This window comes from Hypanus sabinus, chromosome 11, assembly GCF_030144855.1.
Source record: "Hypanus sabinus isolate sHypSab1 chromosome 11, sHypSab1.hap1, whole genome shotgun sequence".
NCBI lineage: Eukaryota > Metazoa > Chordata > Chondrichthyes > Myliobatiformes > Dasyatidae > Hypanus > Hypanus sabinus.
The window spans coordinates 13,402,260-13,421,689 of NC_082716.1; the positions used below are offsets into that span (position 1 = coordinate 13,402,260).

Here is a 19,430-nt window from a genome sequence, read left to right on the forward strand (position 1 = left end):
AAATCATGTCCTCTAGTTTGAATCTCCCCTACTCTCAATGGAAACAGCCTGTTCACGTCAACTCTATCTATCCCTCTCAAAATTTTAAATACCTCGATCAAATCCCCCCTCAACCTTCTACGCTCCAATGAATAGAGACCTAACTTGTTCAACCTTTCTCTGTAACTTAATTGCTGAAACCCAGGTAACATCCTAGTAAATCGTCTCTGCACTCTCTCTAATTTATTGATATCTTTCCTATAATTCGGTGACCAGAACTGCACACAATATTCCAAATTTGGCCTTACCAATGCCTTGTACAACTTTAGCATTACATCCCAACTTCTGTACTCAATGCTTTGATTTATAAAGGCCAGCGTTCCAAAAGCCCTCTTCACCACCCTATCTACATGAGACTCCACTTTCAGGGAACTATGCACAGTTATTCCTAGATTCCCCTGGGATCAACGGCTGCCTACAAAAAGATTAAGGAGGATGATCTACCAGTGGGAGCCGTAGTGACCGGGTCTCTGGCACTGAGTCTGGTGCTGTGGCTCAGAAGAGCAGAGAGGTGAGGAGGACTGTAATGTTGAGATCTGTTCTTTAGTCAGAGGAACAGAGACGAAGTTCTGTGGGCATGATGGAGACACTCAGATAGTATGTTGCCTCCCTGGTGACAGGATCAGGGATGTCTCAGATCTTATCCATGCATTCTCAAGGACGAGGGTGAGGATTTGTCACTTCCTTGAAAAGAGGCACAACCTACCCCTCAAAAAGCCATGCTGATTATCCCTAACATGATTATGCTTCTCCAAATGCTTGTAAATCCTGTCTCTAAGAATCTTCTCCAATAGTTTGTCCATCATTGATGTAAGACTCACTGGTCTATAATCCCAGGATTATCCCCATTGCTGAGTCAGGAGACACTCAGAAGAGGGCATCTCTGTCTGACACCAATCCACTCCTCATCAATCATATATTTTCAGCGAGGAAAATGTTTAGTAATCCTTGGAGCACTTTCTTTTTCCTCAACACTGTTCTGAGAGATGCATTAAAGCAAGAATCAACGTTTACGTCTAAAATAATCCTCTGGGAAGAATATACAGCACTCATTACCTCTCCTCCAACAGAACATTCATCACTGTAAACCTACAATCATCTGGCATTTTTGGTATGTGTCAGGTTGATGGGAACTGAGATGTGTTTTAATTAAATCAGGTAAACACCATCAGTTCCTACTCAAAACACTTTGCCTGAGGTAAAGGTTTCTCTGTTGTCATGGGAACATTGCATCCCAGTGATTTACAACAAGAGCTGAGGGAGCTGTTCCTCACCTGTTCCTTGTTTATGCCCATAATGACAGTGTCATTTGAAATTGGTTCATGGCTCCTGAATCACTGCTGTATCATTCTCTTCCTTTTACGTATCCAATTAAGTGCTGGTGTGCAGCAGTGATGGATGACTTTGGGTGTGGAACTGTTTGTGGACTTCAGGAAGGGGAAGTCTCAGAGGAACCCTCCTGGGCCAAACACATCGATGCAGTCACAGAGAAGGTATGCCAACAGCTCAACTTCGTTTGGAGTTTGAGGGGATTCTATATATCACCAAAGACTCTGGAAAATTGCTATAGGTGAACAGCTGAGAACATTCTGTGATGTTGAATCACATCCCAGTATGGAGGCTCCAATGAATAGGATCACAAAAGGCTGCACAGGCTGTAGAGTAATCCAGCTCTATCATCCAACCCTTCCACTGATAAGGATGTCTTCAGAAAGGCTGTGCCTCACTAAAGTGGGATCCATCATTTAGGACCCTCACCATCCAGGACACACCCTCTTCTCATTACTACCATCAGAGATGAGGTATTGAACCTTAAAGACCTACACTCAATGAATCAGGAGCAGCTCCTTCTCCTTTGCATTTGGATTTCTGAATGATCCACCAACCCAGGAACACTACCTCATGGTCCTCTGTCCTCTCCTATCAGATTCCCACTTCACCAGCCCTCTTTCACCAATAAACTTTGCAGCTCTAAACTTTACTCCTCCCCCCTCCCGATTTCACCTATCACCTGCTACCTTGTACTCTTCTCCCACTCTCCCCACCTTCTTTATTCTGACTTCTCTCCCCCGTCCAGTCCTGATAAAGGGACTCGGACAGAAACGTCGACCATTTACTCTTTTCCATAGATGCTACCTGGCCTGCTAAGTTCCTCCAGCATTTTGTGTGCATTGCTTTGGATTTCCAGCATCTGCAGATTTTCTCATGTGTGTGACCTCATTATTCCTTTATTTTTGCAATATTTATTGCAATTTATAGATTTTATGTCTTTGCACTGTACTGTTTTATGCCAGTGATAATAAATCAGCTTCTGATGCTGACAAAAGAGTGAGTGGCGGACCGATCGTTCGAAAGGACTCTGTGAATGGGAGCTCTGTCTCGTGAGCTTTGCTTTCACTCCAAACTCTGGCACCTGTGTTCACACTCACACAACTTCCCTATTGTCCTCGACCAATAGACACAATGACCTATGGGGAGATGTCTCGGACCAGAGGACACAGCCTCCGAATAGAAAGATATCTCTTTAGAACCAATTTATGAACTAAAATATAGGTAAACAAAATTATGAAGGGTATAGATAGGGTAAATTCAAGTAGGCTTTTTCCACTGAGGTTGCATGGGATTACACCCAGAGATCATGGTTAAGGGTGAAGGGTGAAAAGTTTAAGGGGAACATGAAGGGAAACTTCTTTACTCAGATGGTTGTGAGAGTGTGGAATGAGCTGCCAGCACGTGGTGCATGTGAGCTCGATTTCAACATCTAAGTGAAGTTTGGTTCAAAAGGGTATGGAGGGCTATGGTTCCAGTGCAGGTTGATGTGGGTAGGCGGTTTAAATGGTTCGGCATGGACTAGATGGACTGAAGGGCCTGTGTTCATTATGTACTACTCTATGACTCCATAACAGAGATGAACAGGAATTTCTTCAGCTAGAGGATGTTGAACCTCTGGAATTCATTGCCACCAGTTATTGGGTATATTTAAAACGGAGGATGACTGGGTCATGATTAGGACGAGTGTCAAAGGTTACGGGGAGAAGAGAAGGAAGTTGAGAAAGATAATAAATCAGCCATGATGGAAAGGCAGAGCAGACTCAAAGGCCGAATGCCCCAATTCTGCTCCTATGTCTTATAGTCTTATGATCTACTAATTGGAAATATCTCAACATTTACATAGTCATTTCATTAGAATATCAGATAGTTCATTAAGATTATCACCACTCTTTCTTTTCAGCTCTGAAGGAACTAGATCCAGCTCCTCAGCCATTCACTTCGTCAGCCCAATCCACAAGATTCAAAGGTGAATTGAGACACAAATCCCACAGCTCTTTGAACTCAGGTGATCAAAGTTCAAAGGGTCAGGAACTTGAAGGCAAGACACAGGTCACAGAATCAGAATTGTTACAGTATAAATAGAGGCCATTTGGCCCACTGAACCAGTGCCAGCTCTTCAGAGAGTCATTCAGTCAGTGCGAGTGGTCTGACAAGTGTAACTCCAGAAATGGTTTAAGTGTGTTACGTACTCGTGGGTATAATGTACTTGTCACGTGACCGTGGTGTTGAGCTGTTGGAGATGAGATAATGGTCTTGTGATGATGGAGTGACATCATTTTCCCACCAGTGAGAGGTCATGTGATAGGTTTTTTCCAACAGGGTATAAAAGGAGGACCCCTCCCTGTGACGCGGGGCAATCGGTGGTTGACTTCACTGGCGACACCATGCTGCTGCGTATTCTGATATTATGACGCAGTTTTGTTTAAAAATGGAGCTTTATTTTCTGCCTTAAGTTATAAAAGGTTATTGCCGGCAGTTTTGCCATTAATACTGCCAGTTCAGCCGTGGAGAGTAAAATTCACCGACATTCGGAGTCCCCGAAGAATTGGGGAAAGTTGATTTCGACAGGTAAAGCAGGCTCGACCTTGTTTAATCTTCATTCGGAAGAAATTCATTTGCCCTGATGACTCCTGTTCTGCCAGAAGAATAGAGGGTCGGGTAAAGTTTTGCCAAGGAAAGGTCAGTGCCTTTAAGCCGTTACATTGTTCGCTTTGTAAATTCTCCGGGAAAAAAAATCCTTGGATGGGAATCAACATTAACGCCATGAAAGAGAACTTAAGTTATAAAGGAAAGACTCTTGTTAACAGACTTGGTAAAACTTTGGACTTTTGCACTACTACTTCAAAGAACTCTTTTCGCATTATTGCTTTAAGAACTCTTCGAGCTGCCGCAGAGCAGCTGACTTCAGGTTACGTTAGTTTTATTTACTTTTGGTTTTTTTTTCAGTGTTTAATATATGTTTTATTTGTTATAAAAAACCTGCCTCAGTTATATATTTGTCGTTGCCGAATCCATAACAAGTGTATCAGCTAAGATGGAGGCCTGGGATGGGAAAATGGCAGATTTCATTGCTGCATGCCTGTCACCGAGAATTGGAACAATGAACTGTATCGAACAGGGAAAGGCCCTTTGGCCCACAATGTCTGTGTTGACCACAATACCAAATGAGACTAAACCCATCTGCCTGCACACGATTCATATGGCCCTTTCTTTCATATTCATATACCTGTTAAATGTCACTTTTCTATCTGCTTCAACTCCTGACAACATGCTCTAGGCACCCATCAGTATTTCTGTGAAAAAAAATCACCCCACACATCTCCCTGAAGCTTTCCCCCTCGTTTGAAACCTCTACCCTGGGAAAGAGACTGAATATGCCTCTCAGAATTTTATAAATTTCTATCATGTTTCCCCTTAGCCTCCCAACACTCCAGAGTAAATAACCCAACTTTGTACAACCTCTCCTTAAAGCTAAAACACTCTATACAGATATCACCCTGGTAAACCTCCTCTGCATCCTCTTCATAGCCTTCACATCCTCCTTGTAATGAGGTGACTTGAACGAAACACAGTACTCTAAATGCGGCTGAACCAAAGCTGTTTTCAATAGGTGCCTTTATGTGGAGACGGCAAGTAAAATCAGAAAGGAGGGCATTCAGTCCTTATTTTCACGCTAGTGCGGGGGCCGGCAACCTGCGGCTCCCGAGCCATTTGTGGCTCTTTCACCTCTGTGCTGCGGCTCCCTGTGGCTTTGGGAAATAATTGGTCAGTATTTAATTAAAATGTATTTTATGTTAGTTTGTTAGCTTTTGAAATGTAATTCTAAATTTGAAGATTATGGTGATCTTGTACAATCTAAGTGTGGCTGGCACATCCGAAACGGCTCACAATTAGCCAGCATTCCGGCTAAGGGAGATAGCCTACGGGGGTTTGTGAGTACGCGTCTTTTGCAGCATCTGCGTCCATGGGGGCTGGGTTGAGGGAGGCTTAAAAGCAAGGCTGTTTAGTTCGAATAAAGCTATCTTTGACTGCAGTTTACTGACACCGCTACAACGTGTTTTTATCGCTGGCTGTCCAGACGGAAGGTGCTGAAACGCTTTGTCGCGTGTCTGGAAGAAGTGAAAACTTTCCTGGGCAGCAAAGGGCTCACCTTTCCTGAGCTGGAACAGCCAGAGTGGCTGGAAAAGCTACACTTCATGGTAGACATTACAGCGCACCTGAACACGCTGAACACAGCTCTTCAGGGGAAAGGACGCACAGCCCTGCACATGTTGGAGGATGTTTTGGCATTCGAGCGCAAGTTGACGTTGCTTGCCAGAGATTTACAGAAAGGCACTTTGTCTCACTTCCCCAATTTGAGAGAGTTCAAACAAGGTCACGACATGATAATTTCGGAGTATTTACATTCTGCAATCATCGCAATGCAAACATCGTTTGGGAAACGCTTCTGTGAGTTCAGAGAGGAAAAAAACACATTATCCTTCCCGGTCACTCCCTTAAGCATCGATCCTTCCCTACTGAATACGACTGCATTGGCAGGTGTGAGTCAACCTGATCTTGAGATGGAACTGGCCGACATAGCCGACAAAGACATATGGGTGTCCAAGTTTAGACGCTTGACAGCAGACCTTGAAAATGTTGCCCGTCAGAAGGCCGTTCTTGCTCAGAAACACAAATGGAGTGATATTGAAAACCTTCCAAAACCGGACAAACTTGTGTTCGAAACATGGAATGCTATGCCCGACATTTATGTAAACATTAAAAAGTATGCGCTTTGAGTCCTGTCGATCTTTGGATCCACATATGTAAGTGAGCAGGTGTTCTCCAACATGAACTTTATTAAAAACAAACATCGCGCACGCCTCACAGATGACAGCTTGCGATCCTGTGTAAAGATGAAGGTGACGTCATACAGCCCTGATGTGCAGACGCTGTGCGCTGAGGTCCAGGAGCAGAAATCCCATTAACCAAGTATGATAAATATTTTAATTGCCTATTATTTTATGTATATTCATATTTTTTCATTGTTCAGTGAAATAGTCCTTTTATTTTTCAGGCTGACAGCTGGCTGATGTTATTTTTGGTTTGCTGCTGGCGGAAAATTTAAGTTCGGCGTTTTTCATAAATACAAGAAGGACTCAAATAGACATTGAGTATTTTACTTAAAAGTAACTTTCAACCCAACGTCTTTTTTTCGGAGTTCAAAATGTTTTTGTTGCATGCAGAAATGTAATTTCGTTTTCTCTGCAGGAGTTCATCAATTTCATAAATGCAACACATTATAGTTTGTTTATACATAGCATAAAGGCAAAAAAAAACGTTGTATGCAGTGTTATTTCATTTTAAATGTCAAACGGGTTTTGCGGCTCCCAGTGTTTTCTTTTCTGTGGGAAACGGGTCCAAGTGGCTCTTTCAGTGGTAAAGGTTGCTGACCCCTGTGCTAGTGCTTCAGAACGAGCTCCTGTTTTCCCGTTCCCATACACATCCTTTCAAAAGCAAATCTCTGCATTTTGAACAGCACCTTGAAAAAGCAAAGTGATGGGTGTGGCTGGTATTCGTGAGTTGGGGGTGAGAGGGGAGAGGGAAGGGGAACTGATTCTTTAAAAAGGAGGACCACAAAAGAGATGTTGGGGGGTGGTGGGAGGGGTTAAGGAGCAAGTTGTGTCTGTGGAGAGTAAGTTCCCAGAGAGTCATGGAACTTGGTGAGAGGGGTATGAATGTGAAGCTACATAAAATGGGAGTGGGGGGGGGGGGGGGAGAACCAATGCCAAAAGAACTGATTAATGCTCAGGTTTTCTAAGGCATTGGTCAGTCTGCATTTGGAACATTGTAAAGTTTTGGGTCCTTATCTAAGAAAGTATGTGCTGTCATTGGAGAGAGTCCAGAGAAGGTTCACAAAAACAATCCCTGGAATGAAAGGTTCAACATATGAGGAGCGTTTGATGGCTCTGTATCAGCAGTCACTGGAGTTCAGAACAACGAGGGGGGAAATTTCATTGAAACCTATCGAATATCGAAAAGCCTCGACTGAATGGACGTGGAGGGGATGTTTTCAATACTGGGCGAGTCTAGGGCCAGAGGGGACAGCTTCAGAATACAAGGACGTCCCTTTAGAACAGGGATGAGGAGTAATTTCTTTAGCCAGAGAGTGGTGAATCTGTGGAATTCATTGCCACAGATGGCTATGGAGGCCACGTCACTGGGTATACTGAAAGCACAGGGGTTGTTATTTTTCTTTTTGATTATTAAGGCTAGGGGGAGAATGAGGTTGAGAGGGAAAATAAATCAGCCATGATCGAATGGCAGAGCACTCAATAGGATGATTAGCCTGACACTGTTGCTATGCCGTCTGGCCTAATTGAGGTACCACTGAGAGCGGGAGAAGGATGGGAAGGATGCAAATCCTGAAGCTGAGGTTTTGCTGTACTGGGAGCCGGGGCGGATTGGTGAGTACAGGTGAGAAGGGACAAGGTGGGTGGATGGGACATCTTGATTCTACCTTACCTGTCCTTGCCAGTCTCTCTCTCGAAGAGCTGGTCGAAATGCAGCATCTTCTGCCGGCTGATGGTGTGTAGTTTCAGATGGGGTGCCATGCGGTGGATAAGCTGCAGCTGGTTGTACAACCGCCCCTTGCCGTCCCTCCTCATGCAGCTGCTGGGACCCCAGAAGATGAAGGCCGCCTGTCGGCTGGCGTTGAGCAGCTCGCTGCCCTTCTGCAGCAGCCGCTGGATGCTGGAGTGGGCCACCACCCGCAGGCTGGTCCTGCGGCCCACGTCCTCCTGGTAGCCCCGGGTCGGCGCGTCGTTCATCCGGATGACGCACTCCACTTGGTCGATCTCCGCCCCTCGCTTGCTCCCGATGAGATGTCCTGAGCTGGTGACCAGAGCGCAGCTGTTACAGTGCACCTGAAGGGCCTGACACATCAGAGAGGTAAGATTAATGTAATTTCAGTTAGAGATACAGCATGGTAACAGGCCCTTCTGGGCCAATGAACCTGTGCTGTCCAGTGCTACGCAGGCAGCGTGTAGCGTAGTGGTTAGCTCATCACTTTACAGTACAGGTGACCAGAGTTCAGTTCCCGCAGCTGCCTGTGAGGAGTTGGTACATTCTTCCTGCAATTGACTACGTGGGTTTCTTCTGGGTAAGGACCTGTTACTGCACTGCATCTCTAATAATAATAATTTTTAAAAATGCAAACCCCTTACAGACAGGGGTGGGAATTGAACCCAGGTATAATAGGGTCACGCTAACTGCTGCACTCTGAGATTTGCTGAAGATAAACAGAGCGCTGATGCAGCTGTCCCACAGCACTTCATGTCTAGATCTAGTTCGGTGACTAAAAGCCATGTCATCTTCAAAAGGCAGTGCTTCAAGAGAGGGGAATTAATCACTAAGGACCCTCACCATCCAGGGCATGCCCTCTTCTCATTACTACCATCAGAGAGGAGGTACAGATACCTAAAGACCTACACTCAATGAATCAGGAGCAGCTTCTTTCCCTCTGCCATCAGGTTCCTGAACGGTCCATGAACCCACCAACACTGCATTGTTGTTTGTCTTTTATTTACATTATTTATTTACTTTTGTATCCTATAGTAATTTTTATGCCTTGCACAGTACTGCTGCTGCAAAACAACAGTTTTTATGACACATGTCAGCGGTAACAGGACAGCAGAGTGGTGTTGTGGTTAATGTAACGCTATTAGAGCATCAGCAACCCGGGTTCAACTCTGATCCTCTGATTTAGCATAGCATTGGTGAAGCCCAGTGACTACTTATCAGAGGCAAACAAAACAAAGAAACCAATGAAATACTTTTTAAATAACAGTTCCTTCACACAGAGAGCGGTCTGTATATGGAACGAGCTGCCAGAGGAAATGGTTGAGGCAAGTATAATGATGACACTTACAAGACACAGATATTTTATAATTTCATGTGTGATATATATAAATTATAATATAGTATACTATTGAAGGACCTGTTTCCTTGACAAAAGCTGAGAGCACGTACCACCAGGCTTGTCTAGTTTCTATCCCTGTTAAAAGGCATTAAGTTGCACAAACTCATTACAGGCAGTGGAGGGAATTGAACCTGGGTCACCTGTACTGTAAAGCGTTGTGCACTTTCTCTGTAGCTGTTACACTTTACTCTGCGTTGTTATTATTTTACCTTGTCCTACCTCAATGCACCGTGTAAGATCTGATCTGTATGAACAGCTTTTCACCACATCTCAGTCCACGTAAAATAATAAACCAGTTCCAATTCTGAGACTTGATGACACTTGGTCTAAAACTTTCCCCTGGCCGTCGTCCATTCTAAAGAACAAATCCAGGCTCCCCACAAGAGCAAAATCTCTTTAATGCTGATAAAATTCTGGCAAGCATCACAGGACAACAAAGATTTTGTTTCCAGAATCCTTTTAGGTGGATCCTATGGATTTTGGGCTGCTGATCATGAAAATCACTATGAAATTTCCCTATTGTGCACCACTTTTTGTTGGTGTTGATTATATTTGTTATTTCAATTCATAATTCAAATCAGAATAAATGATGCCAAGATTAAGGAAGACATTTTTGTTGGTCCACAAATCAAAGAGATCATCAATGACAGGGAATTTGAAGATCTTCTGGTGGGACCAGAGAAAATTACATGGAAGGCATTCTAAGATGTTGGTGAAAATTTTCTTTGCAACGGTAGAGCACCAAGCTACGTGCATCTGGTTGACAACGTGCTTCAAGCATACAAAACTATGAAGTGCAACATGTCACTATTTTGCATTCCTATTTAGACCTCTTTCCTGCAAATCTTGCTGCTGTCAGTGACGAACATGGTGAAAATTTTCACCAAGACATTGTGGTCATAGAGAAACCCTATCACGGCAACTGGAATCCACCAGAGTTGGCTTATTATTGTTGGACACTTAAGTGAGAAGCCTCAGACAGCATACAAATGAAAATCATCAAAACATTTTTAGCTTAGCTGAACTATTGTAAAGCGTCAGCACTATTATGCAATTAATTAAACGCATTATATTCAATAAAAGTTGATTTCTTATTTCTCCAAATTCCTATGTGATACAAGTAGCCTGAAATTACATTTGTGTTCAGCTTCAAGCAGCCTATCATAAAGAAAACAAAATTCTCAAGTAGCAACACTGAAAAAAATTGTGGTCCATTGTATTCTAAGAGCTGAAAGTTGGGTAAATTCTTACACTGCTTTGGTGCCATCAAGAATTCGACTTAAATAAAACAAAATGCTCACAATTCCTAAATGGAACTTGTCAATGTAATATTCATATTCCATCTCCCTCTAAGCAACTGCAAGGAATATTGATGTAGTGCACACATCAGTGTGAAAATGCTAATCTGAAGTAATTCTTCCACTGACATTTCGCAGAGAGCGAGGCTGACAAGGCGATACATTGAATGGATTGAACTCTATGCATGGTAAATAGATTTTCTGAACATGACTCATACACTACAGGTCCTCCCTGGGTTGCAAATACCCAGCTTGTGCGTACGAGCAAGCATTTGGCGGGACGGATTCACTGACTGCTACAGGTGCCTTCTGCCAGGTGTGAATGGGGCGGTCTGTGCCTCCTCTTCCCCCACTCCCTCCCCGAGCTGCAACAGCCAGGAGCTGTCCTGAGCGAAGCTGGCAGCATTCAACGAGACTCACACATTCACTGAGTCAGTGAGGCCAGCAAGTGACTGCTCACTCTCCCGACACTGCTGTTTCTGTGACCTCTCCCACAGACTGCGGTTTACATCTGACTTATGAACCATTTGGGTTAAATACAGATAGAACACAAAGGAAAACAGTACACAAACAGGCCCTTCAATTTACCATGCTGCGCTGAGATAAACACCCAACTAATCTTTTCTACCTTTACAAGTCCATATCAAAGATCCAAAGTACATTTATTAACACAGTATGAACGTGGTATACAACCCTGAAATTATTCTTCCCCACAGACAGCCACAAAACAAAGAAAACCAAGGAACTAACCTGTTCTAAGAAAAACGTCAAACATCCCTCCATTCTCAGCACATTTATGTGCCGAAGAACCTCCATCACATCTGCTCCCACCACCACTTGTGGAAGCGCATTCCAGACACCCACCACTCTCTTTGTAGGTTCACGCCACTGTCTGCACGCAGTTTGTTTATTCCTCGCCATGAACCAGTCATGGTTAGTGAGTTGTAAGCATACTACATTAGTGTCTGAAACGTGACAATTGTGGGCTGCTCACAACATTCCCCCAAGTAATTAGTTATTTATTTTTACAGCTGCATGGGCCAAGAGCCTTCATCAGTGCCGATGAAGAGTCTTAGCTCATAATATGAACTATTCCTCTCTATAGATACTACCCAGGCTGTTGAGTTCCACCTGCATTTTCTGTTTGTTACTCTGGATTTCCAGTACCTGCAGAGCCTGTTATTCATGATTTCTCTTCCATATTCTCTTTACTTTGTTATTTTTGGTATTCAAATATATTGCTATTGTCACCTTCATAATGGATTCCAGCATCACAATGACTAATTGGTCTACACTCTCCTGCTTTTTGAGTTCTTTCCTTATTGAACAGTTTATTATGTTGGCAGCTTTCCAGTCCTCTGGCACCTCTCAGGTATCCAGGGAATACTGGTACATTGCAACCTAATATATTCACTATCTCTGAAACCACTTCATTTAAGACCTTTAAGACCTTAGAATACTGGGCTTCAGTCCAAAGAACTTGGCAGCCTTGTTTTTCTTTTCTCTGGTGGTAGAGCTTGTTTTAAACTTCTTGCACCCTTGGTTACCTATCATTACAGGGATGACTTTAGTTTCTTCTAGAAATAAAGTAATTATTATTTAAAATCTCTTGCCATTTTTCTGTTCTAACCAACCACACACTGGGCTGGTGGGGGTAGATACATCCCTACCAAAGGAGGTGTAAGCCAGTGGTGCAATGGCATCTGTACCAGACTTTGAGATGAGTGGTCCCAGGTTCATATCTGATTGACTATTGCATGCTTTCTATCTGTGCTGGGTTGAGAGTTCAACTAGAAACTTGGCCTCATAAAAAAACAGACAAAAATGCTAAAGAAACCATAAGGTGGCAGCCCGATGCGCCACAAGTCGCAGGAAGGAAAAACAACAAAGAAGGTGTAAGGTGCTCCCTTCATCTACTAGCCTGCAGGTCACCCCTGGGCAAGGTGCAACACTGGCTCAGCCCCCTGATCAGGGTCAGGTGAAGCCATGGAGCAGGTGGTGCACATCACAAGTCCTGGTTATGCGATCACTGTCGCCAGGCAAGACAATCTCTGAAGAGTATTGATAATGGCTGGGGTCACCCTTCTTGTAAAGACACTGCCCAGCAGAAGGCAACAGCAAACCATTTCTGTAGAAAAAAAATGCCAAGAACGATCATGGTGATTGCCTACATCACACGACATGGCACATAATGATGACAGTGAAGATGGACGCTGCGTCTTCTGGGTTGTCGCTCATTATTAGGATAATTTAAATGTCTTCTGGATACAAACAAATGCAAAATAATTATTGAATATCTCTGCCATTTTTTAGTCCTAACCAACCACAAATCCATAATATTTTGATTGTAAATTTCTATGGATGTAGAGTGAAGAGAACAGTGATTGGTTGCCTCACGGCCTGGAAGGCTCAATGAGCAGAACTGCACGAGTCTCCAGATGGTTGTAGACTCCATCACGGGCTCAACCTTGGGACCCATACCATTACAGTCAGGAACATTTATTTCCCCATTACCATCGGGTTCCTAAACCAATGTGGAAAACTTCACTCACTCTAACGCTGAACTTACTCCACAATCTTACTTTCAAAGGCTCTACAACTCAGCATTATTTATTTACTTTTTACTATTTGCACAATTTTTCTTCTTTTGCACATTTGTTGTTTGTTAGTCTTTGTTAGGATCAGAATCAGGTTTATTATCACCGGCATGTGTCATGAAATTTGTTAATTTAGCAGCAGCAGTTCAATGCAATACTTGATAATATAGAAAGAATAAATAATAACTAAATAACAGTAAATATATATATATATATATATATAATAAATTATAAATAGTGCAAAAACAGAAATAATATATATTAAATAAAAGTGAGGTAGTGCTCATAGGGTCAATATCCATTTCAGAATCTATGGCAGAGGGGAAGAAGCTGTTCCTGAATTGCTGAGTGTGTGTCTTCAGGCTTCTGTACCTCCTACTTGATTGTAACAAGGAGAAGAGGGCATGTCCTAGGTGATGGGAGACCTTAATAATGGACGTCGCCTTTCTGAGGCACTGCTCCTTGAAGATGTCCTGGGTATTATGGATGCGAGCACCCAAGATGGAGTTGACTAATTATAGTTATTCATAGTTTTACAGAAATTCTATTGTATTTTTAACTTTCCTGTAAATGCCTGCAAGAAAATTAATCTCAAGGTAGTATATGGTGACATATACATACTTTGATAATATATTTCCTCAGAACTTTTCCTCACATCGAAGATACCTTCAAGAGGTGGAGCTTCAAAGCTCAGCATCTATCACCCAGGACACTCGCCATTCGGTTTATGCCTTCTCAGATACAGGAGCCTGAAGACCCACACTCAATGATTAAGAAACACACACAGGTCAGGCAGCATCAATGGAGAGGAGTGAACATCAACTGCTTTGTGTGTGTTACTCTGGACTTCCAGCCTCTGCAGAATCTCTTGCATTTACAGTTTCAGAAATACCTTCTTCCCCCGGCATCAGATTTCTGAATAGCCCAAGAACCCAAGCATACTAACTTCATTTTTTTTAATGTACTAATTTTATATTTTGTAACTTTATGCCTTGCATTGCTGCCATAAAACAACACATTTCACATGATATGCCAGTTATAAAAAACCTGATTTGGATTATTATCCCACTATGTTTGAATCTTTTTAATAACCTCTTGTGGGACATCTATCAAAGCCTCGTGAAAGTCACATACACCACAAGAACTGTTCATTCTCATGTTATCTACTAGTTACAAGCCTCAAAAAACTTGAGCAGACTGGTCAAACATGCCTCCCCTTTCATCAATCAATACGGACTCTACCTGTCTTGTTATTTAAGTCCTCTGCTTTCACTTCCCTAATGATAAATTCTAGCATTTTCTTTTCTATTTATGTCAAGCTAACTGAACAGAATTGGAATCAGAACCAAGTTTAATGTCACTGGCATAGGTTGTGAATTTTGTTGTTTTGAGAAAGCTGTACAATGCAATGCATAAAAAATATAAATTACAATAATATACTTTAAGTAGCCACTTTATTAGGAATACTCACAGACCTGCTCATTAATGCAAATATCTAAACAGCCAATCATGTGGCAACAACTCGATGCATAAAAGACCACAGACAGTGAAGTAGAATTAGACCATTTGGCCCATTGAGGCTGCTCCGCTATTCCATCACAACTGATTTATCCCTCTCATCCTCATTCTCCTGCCTTTACCACTTAACTTTTGATGCCCTGAGTAACCAAGAATCAATCAACCTCTGCTTTAAACATACTCACTGACTTGGCCTCCAAATGCTCCATGTGGCAAAGTATTCCACAGATTCACCACACTCTAGTTAAAGAAATTCCTCTCTTCTCTGTTCTAAATGGACGTCCTTCTACTCTGAAGCTGTGCCCTCTGATCCTAGACTCTCCCGCTATAGGAAAGGTCCTCTCCACATGAACTCCATCTAGGCCTTTCAATATTCAATAGATTTCAATGAGATCCCCACCCCTTGTTCTATTGAAATCCAGCAAGAACAGGCCCAGAGCCTTCATATGTTAACCCTTTTACTCCCAAAATCATTCTCGTGAACCTCCTCTGGACCCTCTCCACATCTTTTCTTAAATAAGAGACCCATAAGTGCTCACAATACTCCAAGTGTGGTCTGACCAATGCTTTATAAAGCCTCAGCATTACATCCTTCTTATTTTCTAGTCCTCTTGAAATGAATGCATTTGCCTTCCATATCACCAACACAACCTGCAAATTAAACTTTAGGGAATCCTGCACGAGGCTCCCAAGACTCTTTGCACTTAGGATTGTTGAATTTTCTCCCCATTTAGAAAACAGTTTACACCTTTATCCTTCTACCAAAGTACATGACCATAAACTTCCCTACACTACATTCCATCTGCTGCCACCTCTTTCCCAATTCTCCCAATCTATCCGGTTCCTTCTACAGACTCCCTGCTTCCTCAACACTCCCTCCACCTACTTTTGTATCACACACAAACTTGGCCACAAAACCATCAGATCTGTCAACCAAATCATTGACATAAAATGTGAAAGGAAGTGGTCCCAACACCTACCCATGCAGAACACCATTAGTCACCGGTAGCCAACCACAATAGGTCCCCTTTATTCCCACTCTCAGCCAGTCTTCTATCCATGGTAGTATCTTTATGGGCTCTTGTCTTGTTAAGTAGCCTCATGTGAGACACCTTGAAAAAGACCTTTTGAAAATCCAAGTAAACAGCATCCATTGACTCTTCTTTGTCTATCCTGCCTGTTATTTCCTCAAAAAAATGCCAACAGATTTGTCAGGCAAGATTTTCCCCTCAAGGAAACCATGCTATGGCCTATTTTATCATGTGCCTTCAAGCACCCTGGAATCTCATCCTTAATAGTGAACTCCAACATCTTCCCAATCACTGGTCAAACTAACTGACCTATAATTGACTTTGTTCTGCCTCCTTCTCTTAAAGAGTGACATTTTGTAATTTTCTAGTCCTCCTGAGCTATTCCAGTATTCAGTGATTCTTGAAAGATCGCAACTAATGCCTCCACAATGTCTACAGCAACCTGAAAAAGGATCTGGTGCTTTCCCGGCGTATATAACATATAAACTCCACCAGCCGGTTATAGGTGTCAATTTTAACCAATGTCTCGATGACAAACTCCACCATCTTCATCACGGCTGATGCCTAGGTATGTCTAGTCCTGTGGAATATATACTCATCTCCCATCGTCCATCCCTCCTGATTGACTAGTCCTTCATCAGTTTTCTTGTTTAAAGTTGGATTCCAGTTCTTACTTAGAGCAAAACTTTCGTCCTTGTTAAAATTCGTACTCTCTCTTCTTATTTCAATGGCTTCCTTTACCAGGTGGTCCCAAAAGCTATTGGCGTGGCAGTAGTATTGTGGCATTGAAATCCATCCTGTGGTAATTGCAAATGCAATGTTTTGCTACCGTTGATTTTTCTGTGTAGCCCAAACTACTGTACCCTGCTAAAGGTTGATGAAGTTAGCAGAGCTTGTCATTGAAATGTCATTTAAAATCGACATTTGTACCTGGCTGGAAGCCCAAGAAGAGATTAACTCTTCAGCTACCTTTCAGAACGCTGGGTGTAGCCCACATAGTCCAAGCATGCAAACACAGACACAAGGTTCAGATGTTGTTCAAACCAAACATCAGAATGGGGAGGAAATGTGGCTTTGACTGTGGAATGATTGTTAGTGCCAGATAGGATGGTTTGAGTATCTCAGAAACTGATGATCTCCTGGGATTTTCACACACAATGGTCTCCAGAGTTTATAGAAAATGGTGTGAAGAACAAAAACATCCAGTGAGCGGCAGTTCTAGGTCAAAAAATGCCTCGTTAATGAGAGAGTTCGGAGTAGAATGGCTAGACTGGTTGAAGCTGACGGGACCACACATTTCAACAACAGTGTGCAGAAGAGCATCTCTGAATGCAAAACAATTCGAAACCTGAAGTGGATGGGCTACAGCAGCAGAAGGCCATGAGCGTACATTTAGGGGCCACATTATCAGGTGCAGAAGGTACAGCCTATTGAAGATGTCAGAAGTTGCAGAGAATGATGTGCTGGATGCCGAGGCATATGGAATGGTAAGTGAGGAAAAGAGCAACATCCCTGCGAAGGCGGCAGGAAAACAGGGTGAGGGTGGATGTCCAGGAAATGGAGGGCATGTGGGTGAAGGCAGCATCAATGGTGGAGGAAGGAAAACCCTGTTCTTTGAAGAAGGAGGACATCTCCAATGCTCTGAAAAGGAAAGCCTCACCCTGAAGACAGATGTGGTGGAGATGAAGGAACTGAGAAAAGAGTATTTTTTTATATATAGGAGACAGGGTGGGATGAGGTATAGTCAAGACAGTTGTGAGAGTCAGTAGATTTATAAAAGGTATCAGGAGATAGTCGGTCTCCTTAGGTGGATACAGAGAGATCGAGAACGGGGAGAGAGGCGACAGAAATGGACCAAGTGAATTTGAGGGCAGGGTGGTAGTTGGGGGCAAAGTTGGTGAAATTGACAAACTCAGCATGGGTGTGTGAAGAAGTGCCAATATGTTGTAACGTAGCGCAGGAGGAATTGGGGAGCATTACCGGCGAAGGCTTTGAACATGGACTGTTGCATGTAGTCAACGAAAGTGCAAGCATAACTGGGGCCCAAGCATGTGCCTATGGCTACTCCTTGGGTTTGGAAAAATGGGAGGAGCCAAAAGAGAAATTGTCGGGTGTGAGGACAAGTTCTATCCGACAGAACAGGGTGGTGGAGGTGGAGCATACAACCTGACGACATGAACATTGATCTCTCGAACTTCCATTTTCCATTCTGGCTCCTCTGTCACCCATTTCTTCTCCTCACCTGTCCATCACCTCCTTCTGGTGCCCCTTCTCCTTCCCTTTCATCCATGGTCCACTGTCCTATCAGATTCCTTTTCCTTCAGCCTTTACCTCTTCTGCATATCACATTCCAGCTTCTTACTTCATTTGCCCCTCCTCCCTTACCTGGTTTCACGTATCACCATCTAGCTTGTATCCCAGATTTTTATTCTGGCTTCTTCACCCTTCTTTTCCTCTGCTGCTGAAGAACTGTGGCTTGAAACGTCTCCTGTTATTCCTCTCCATAGCTGCTGACTGACCTGTTGAGTTCCTCCAGTATTTTGTGTGTGTTACTCTGGATTTCCAAATTCTGCTGTATTTCTTGTATTTATGTTGTGCCTGGTCTAGCTTCTAGTCAGTGGTGACCCCAATGTATTGATGGTGGGGACTAACAGTATTTGTCATTCAATGTAAGAGGTAGCCGCTTAGACTTTCTGCTTGACAACAATCATTCCTTGTAACTTATCTGAAAGTTGTCTAGGTGCTGCTGTATGCTGGAGTGGACTGCCCATTTCATAAGACCATAAGATATAGGAACAGAATCAGGCCAATTGGCCCATTGAGTCTGCTCCGCCATTCCATCATGGCTGATGCATTTTCCCCCTCAGCTCCAATCTCCTGCCTGCATGCCCTGACTAATCAAGAATCTAACAGTCTCTGCCTTAAACATATCCAATGACTTAGACTCCACAGCCAAGCAACAATTCTATAAATTTGCTACTCTCTGACTAAAGAAATTCCTCCTTATCTCTGTTCTGAAAGGACATCCCTCTATCCTGTCCCTCTATCCTCTGATCTTAGACTCTCTCACCATAGGAACATCCCCTCCAAATCTACTCTATCAAGGTTTTTCAACATTTAATAGATGCCCCTCATTCTTCTGAATTTCAATGAGTAGAAGCCCGGAGCCATCATCAAATACTCCTCATATGACAAGCCTTTCAATCTCAGAATCATTCTCGTGAACCTTCTTTGAACCCTCTCCACTGTCAACACATCCTTTCTTAGATAAGGGGCCCAAAACTGCTCACAATCTTCAAGTGAGGCTTCACCTGTGCCTTATAAAGCCTCAATGTTACATCCTTGCTCTAGTCCTGAAGATAAGTTGTGAATGGAATTAAACATCCTGTAACCATCAGTGGTTCCTTAAAGTTGTTATAGGTCTTAGTGGGGGTGGAATCATAGGGATAAGCTGGCTTGCGTATCGATTTGATGTAGGATGCAACATCCAGAGCCATCAGCAAATGCCTCCCCTTTCTGACCATCTGACAGAAAGAAGTTGATAGATGATGCTTAAGACATAGGAGCAGAATTAGACCATTAGGCCCATCGAGTCTGCTCCACCATTCCATCAGTCCACGCATCTCAGCTGTGCTGGTTTTAGCAAAGCACATCC

General features: G+C 43.1%; 1 protein-coding gene across 3 annotated transcripts in view; it reads right to left on the bottom strand.

The window, feature by feature from the left end:
* Nucleotides 1-19,430, bottom strand: part of st6galnac5a (ST6 (alpha-N-acetyl-neuraminyl-2,3-beta-galactosyl-1,3)-N-acetylgalactosaminide alpha-2,6-sialyltransferase 5a) — a 69,042-nt gene that overhangs the window by 15,543 nt on the left and 34,069 nt on the right. For all 3 annotated transcript variants that reach the window (XM_059983811.1, XM_059983812.1, XM_059983810.1), the window contains one exon: nucleotides 7,876-8,285. In XM_059983811.1, the coding sequence (XP_059839794.1) occupies nucleotides 7,876-8,285 (410 nt within the window). The remainder of the gene's footprint in view (nucleotides 1-7,875; nucleotides 8,286-19,430) is intronic.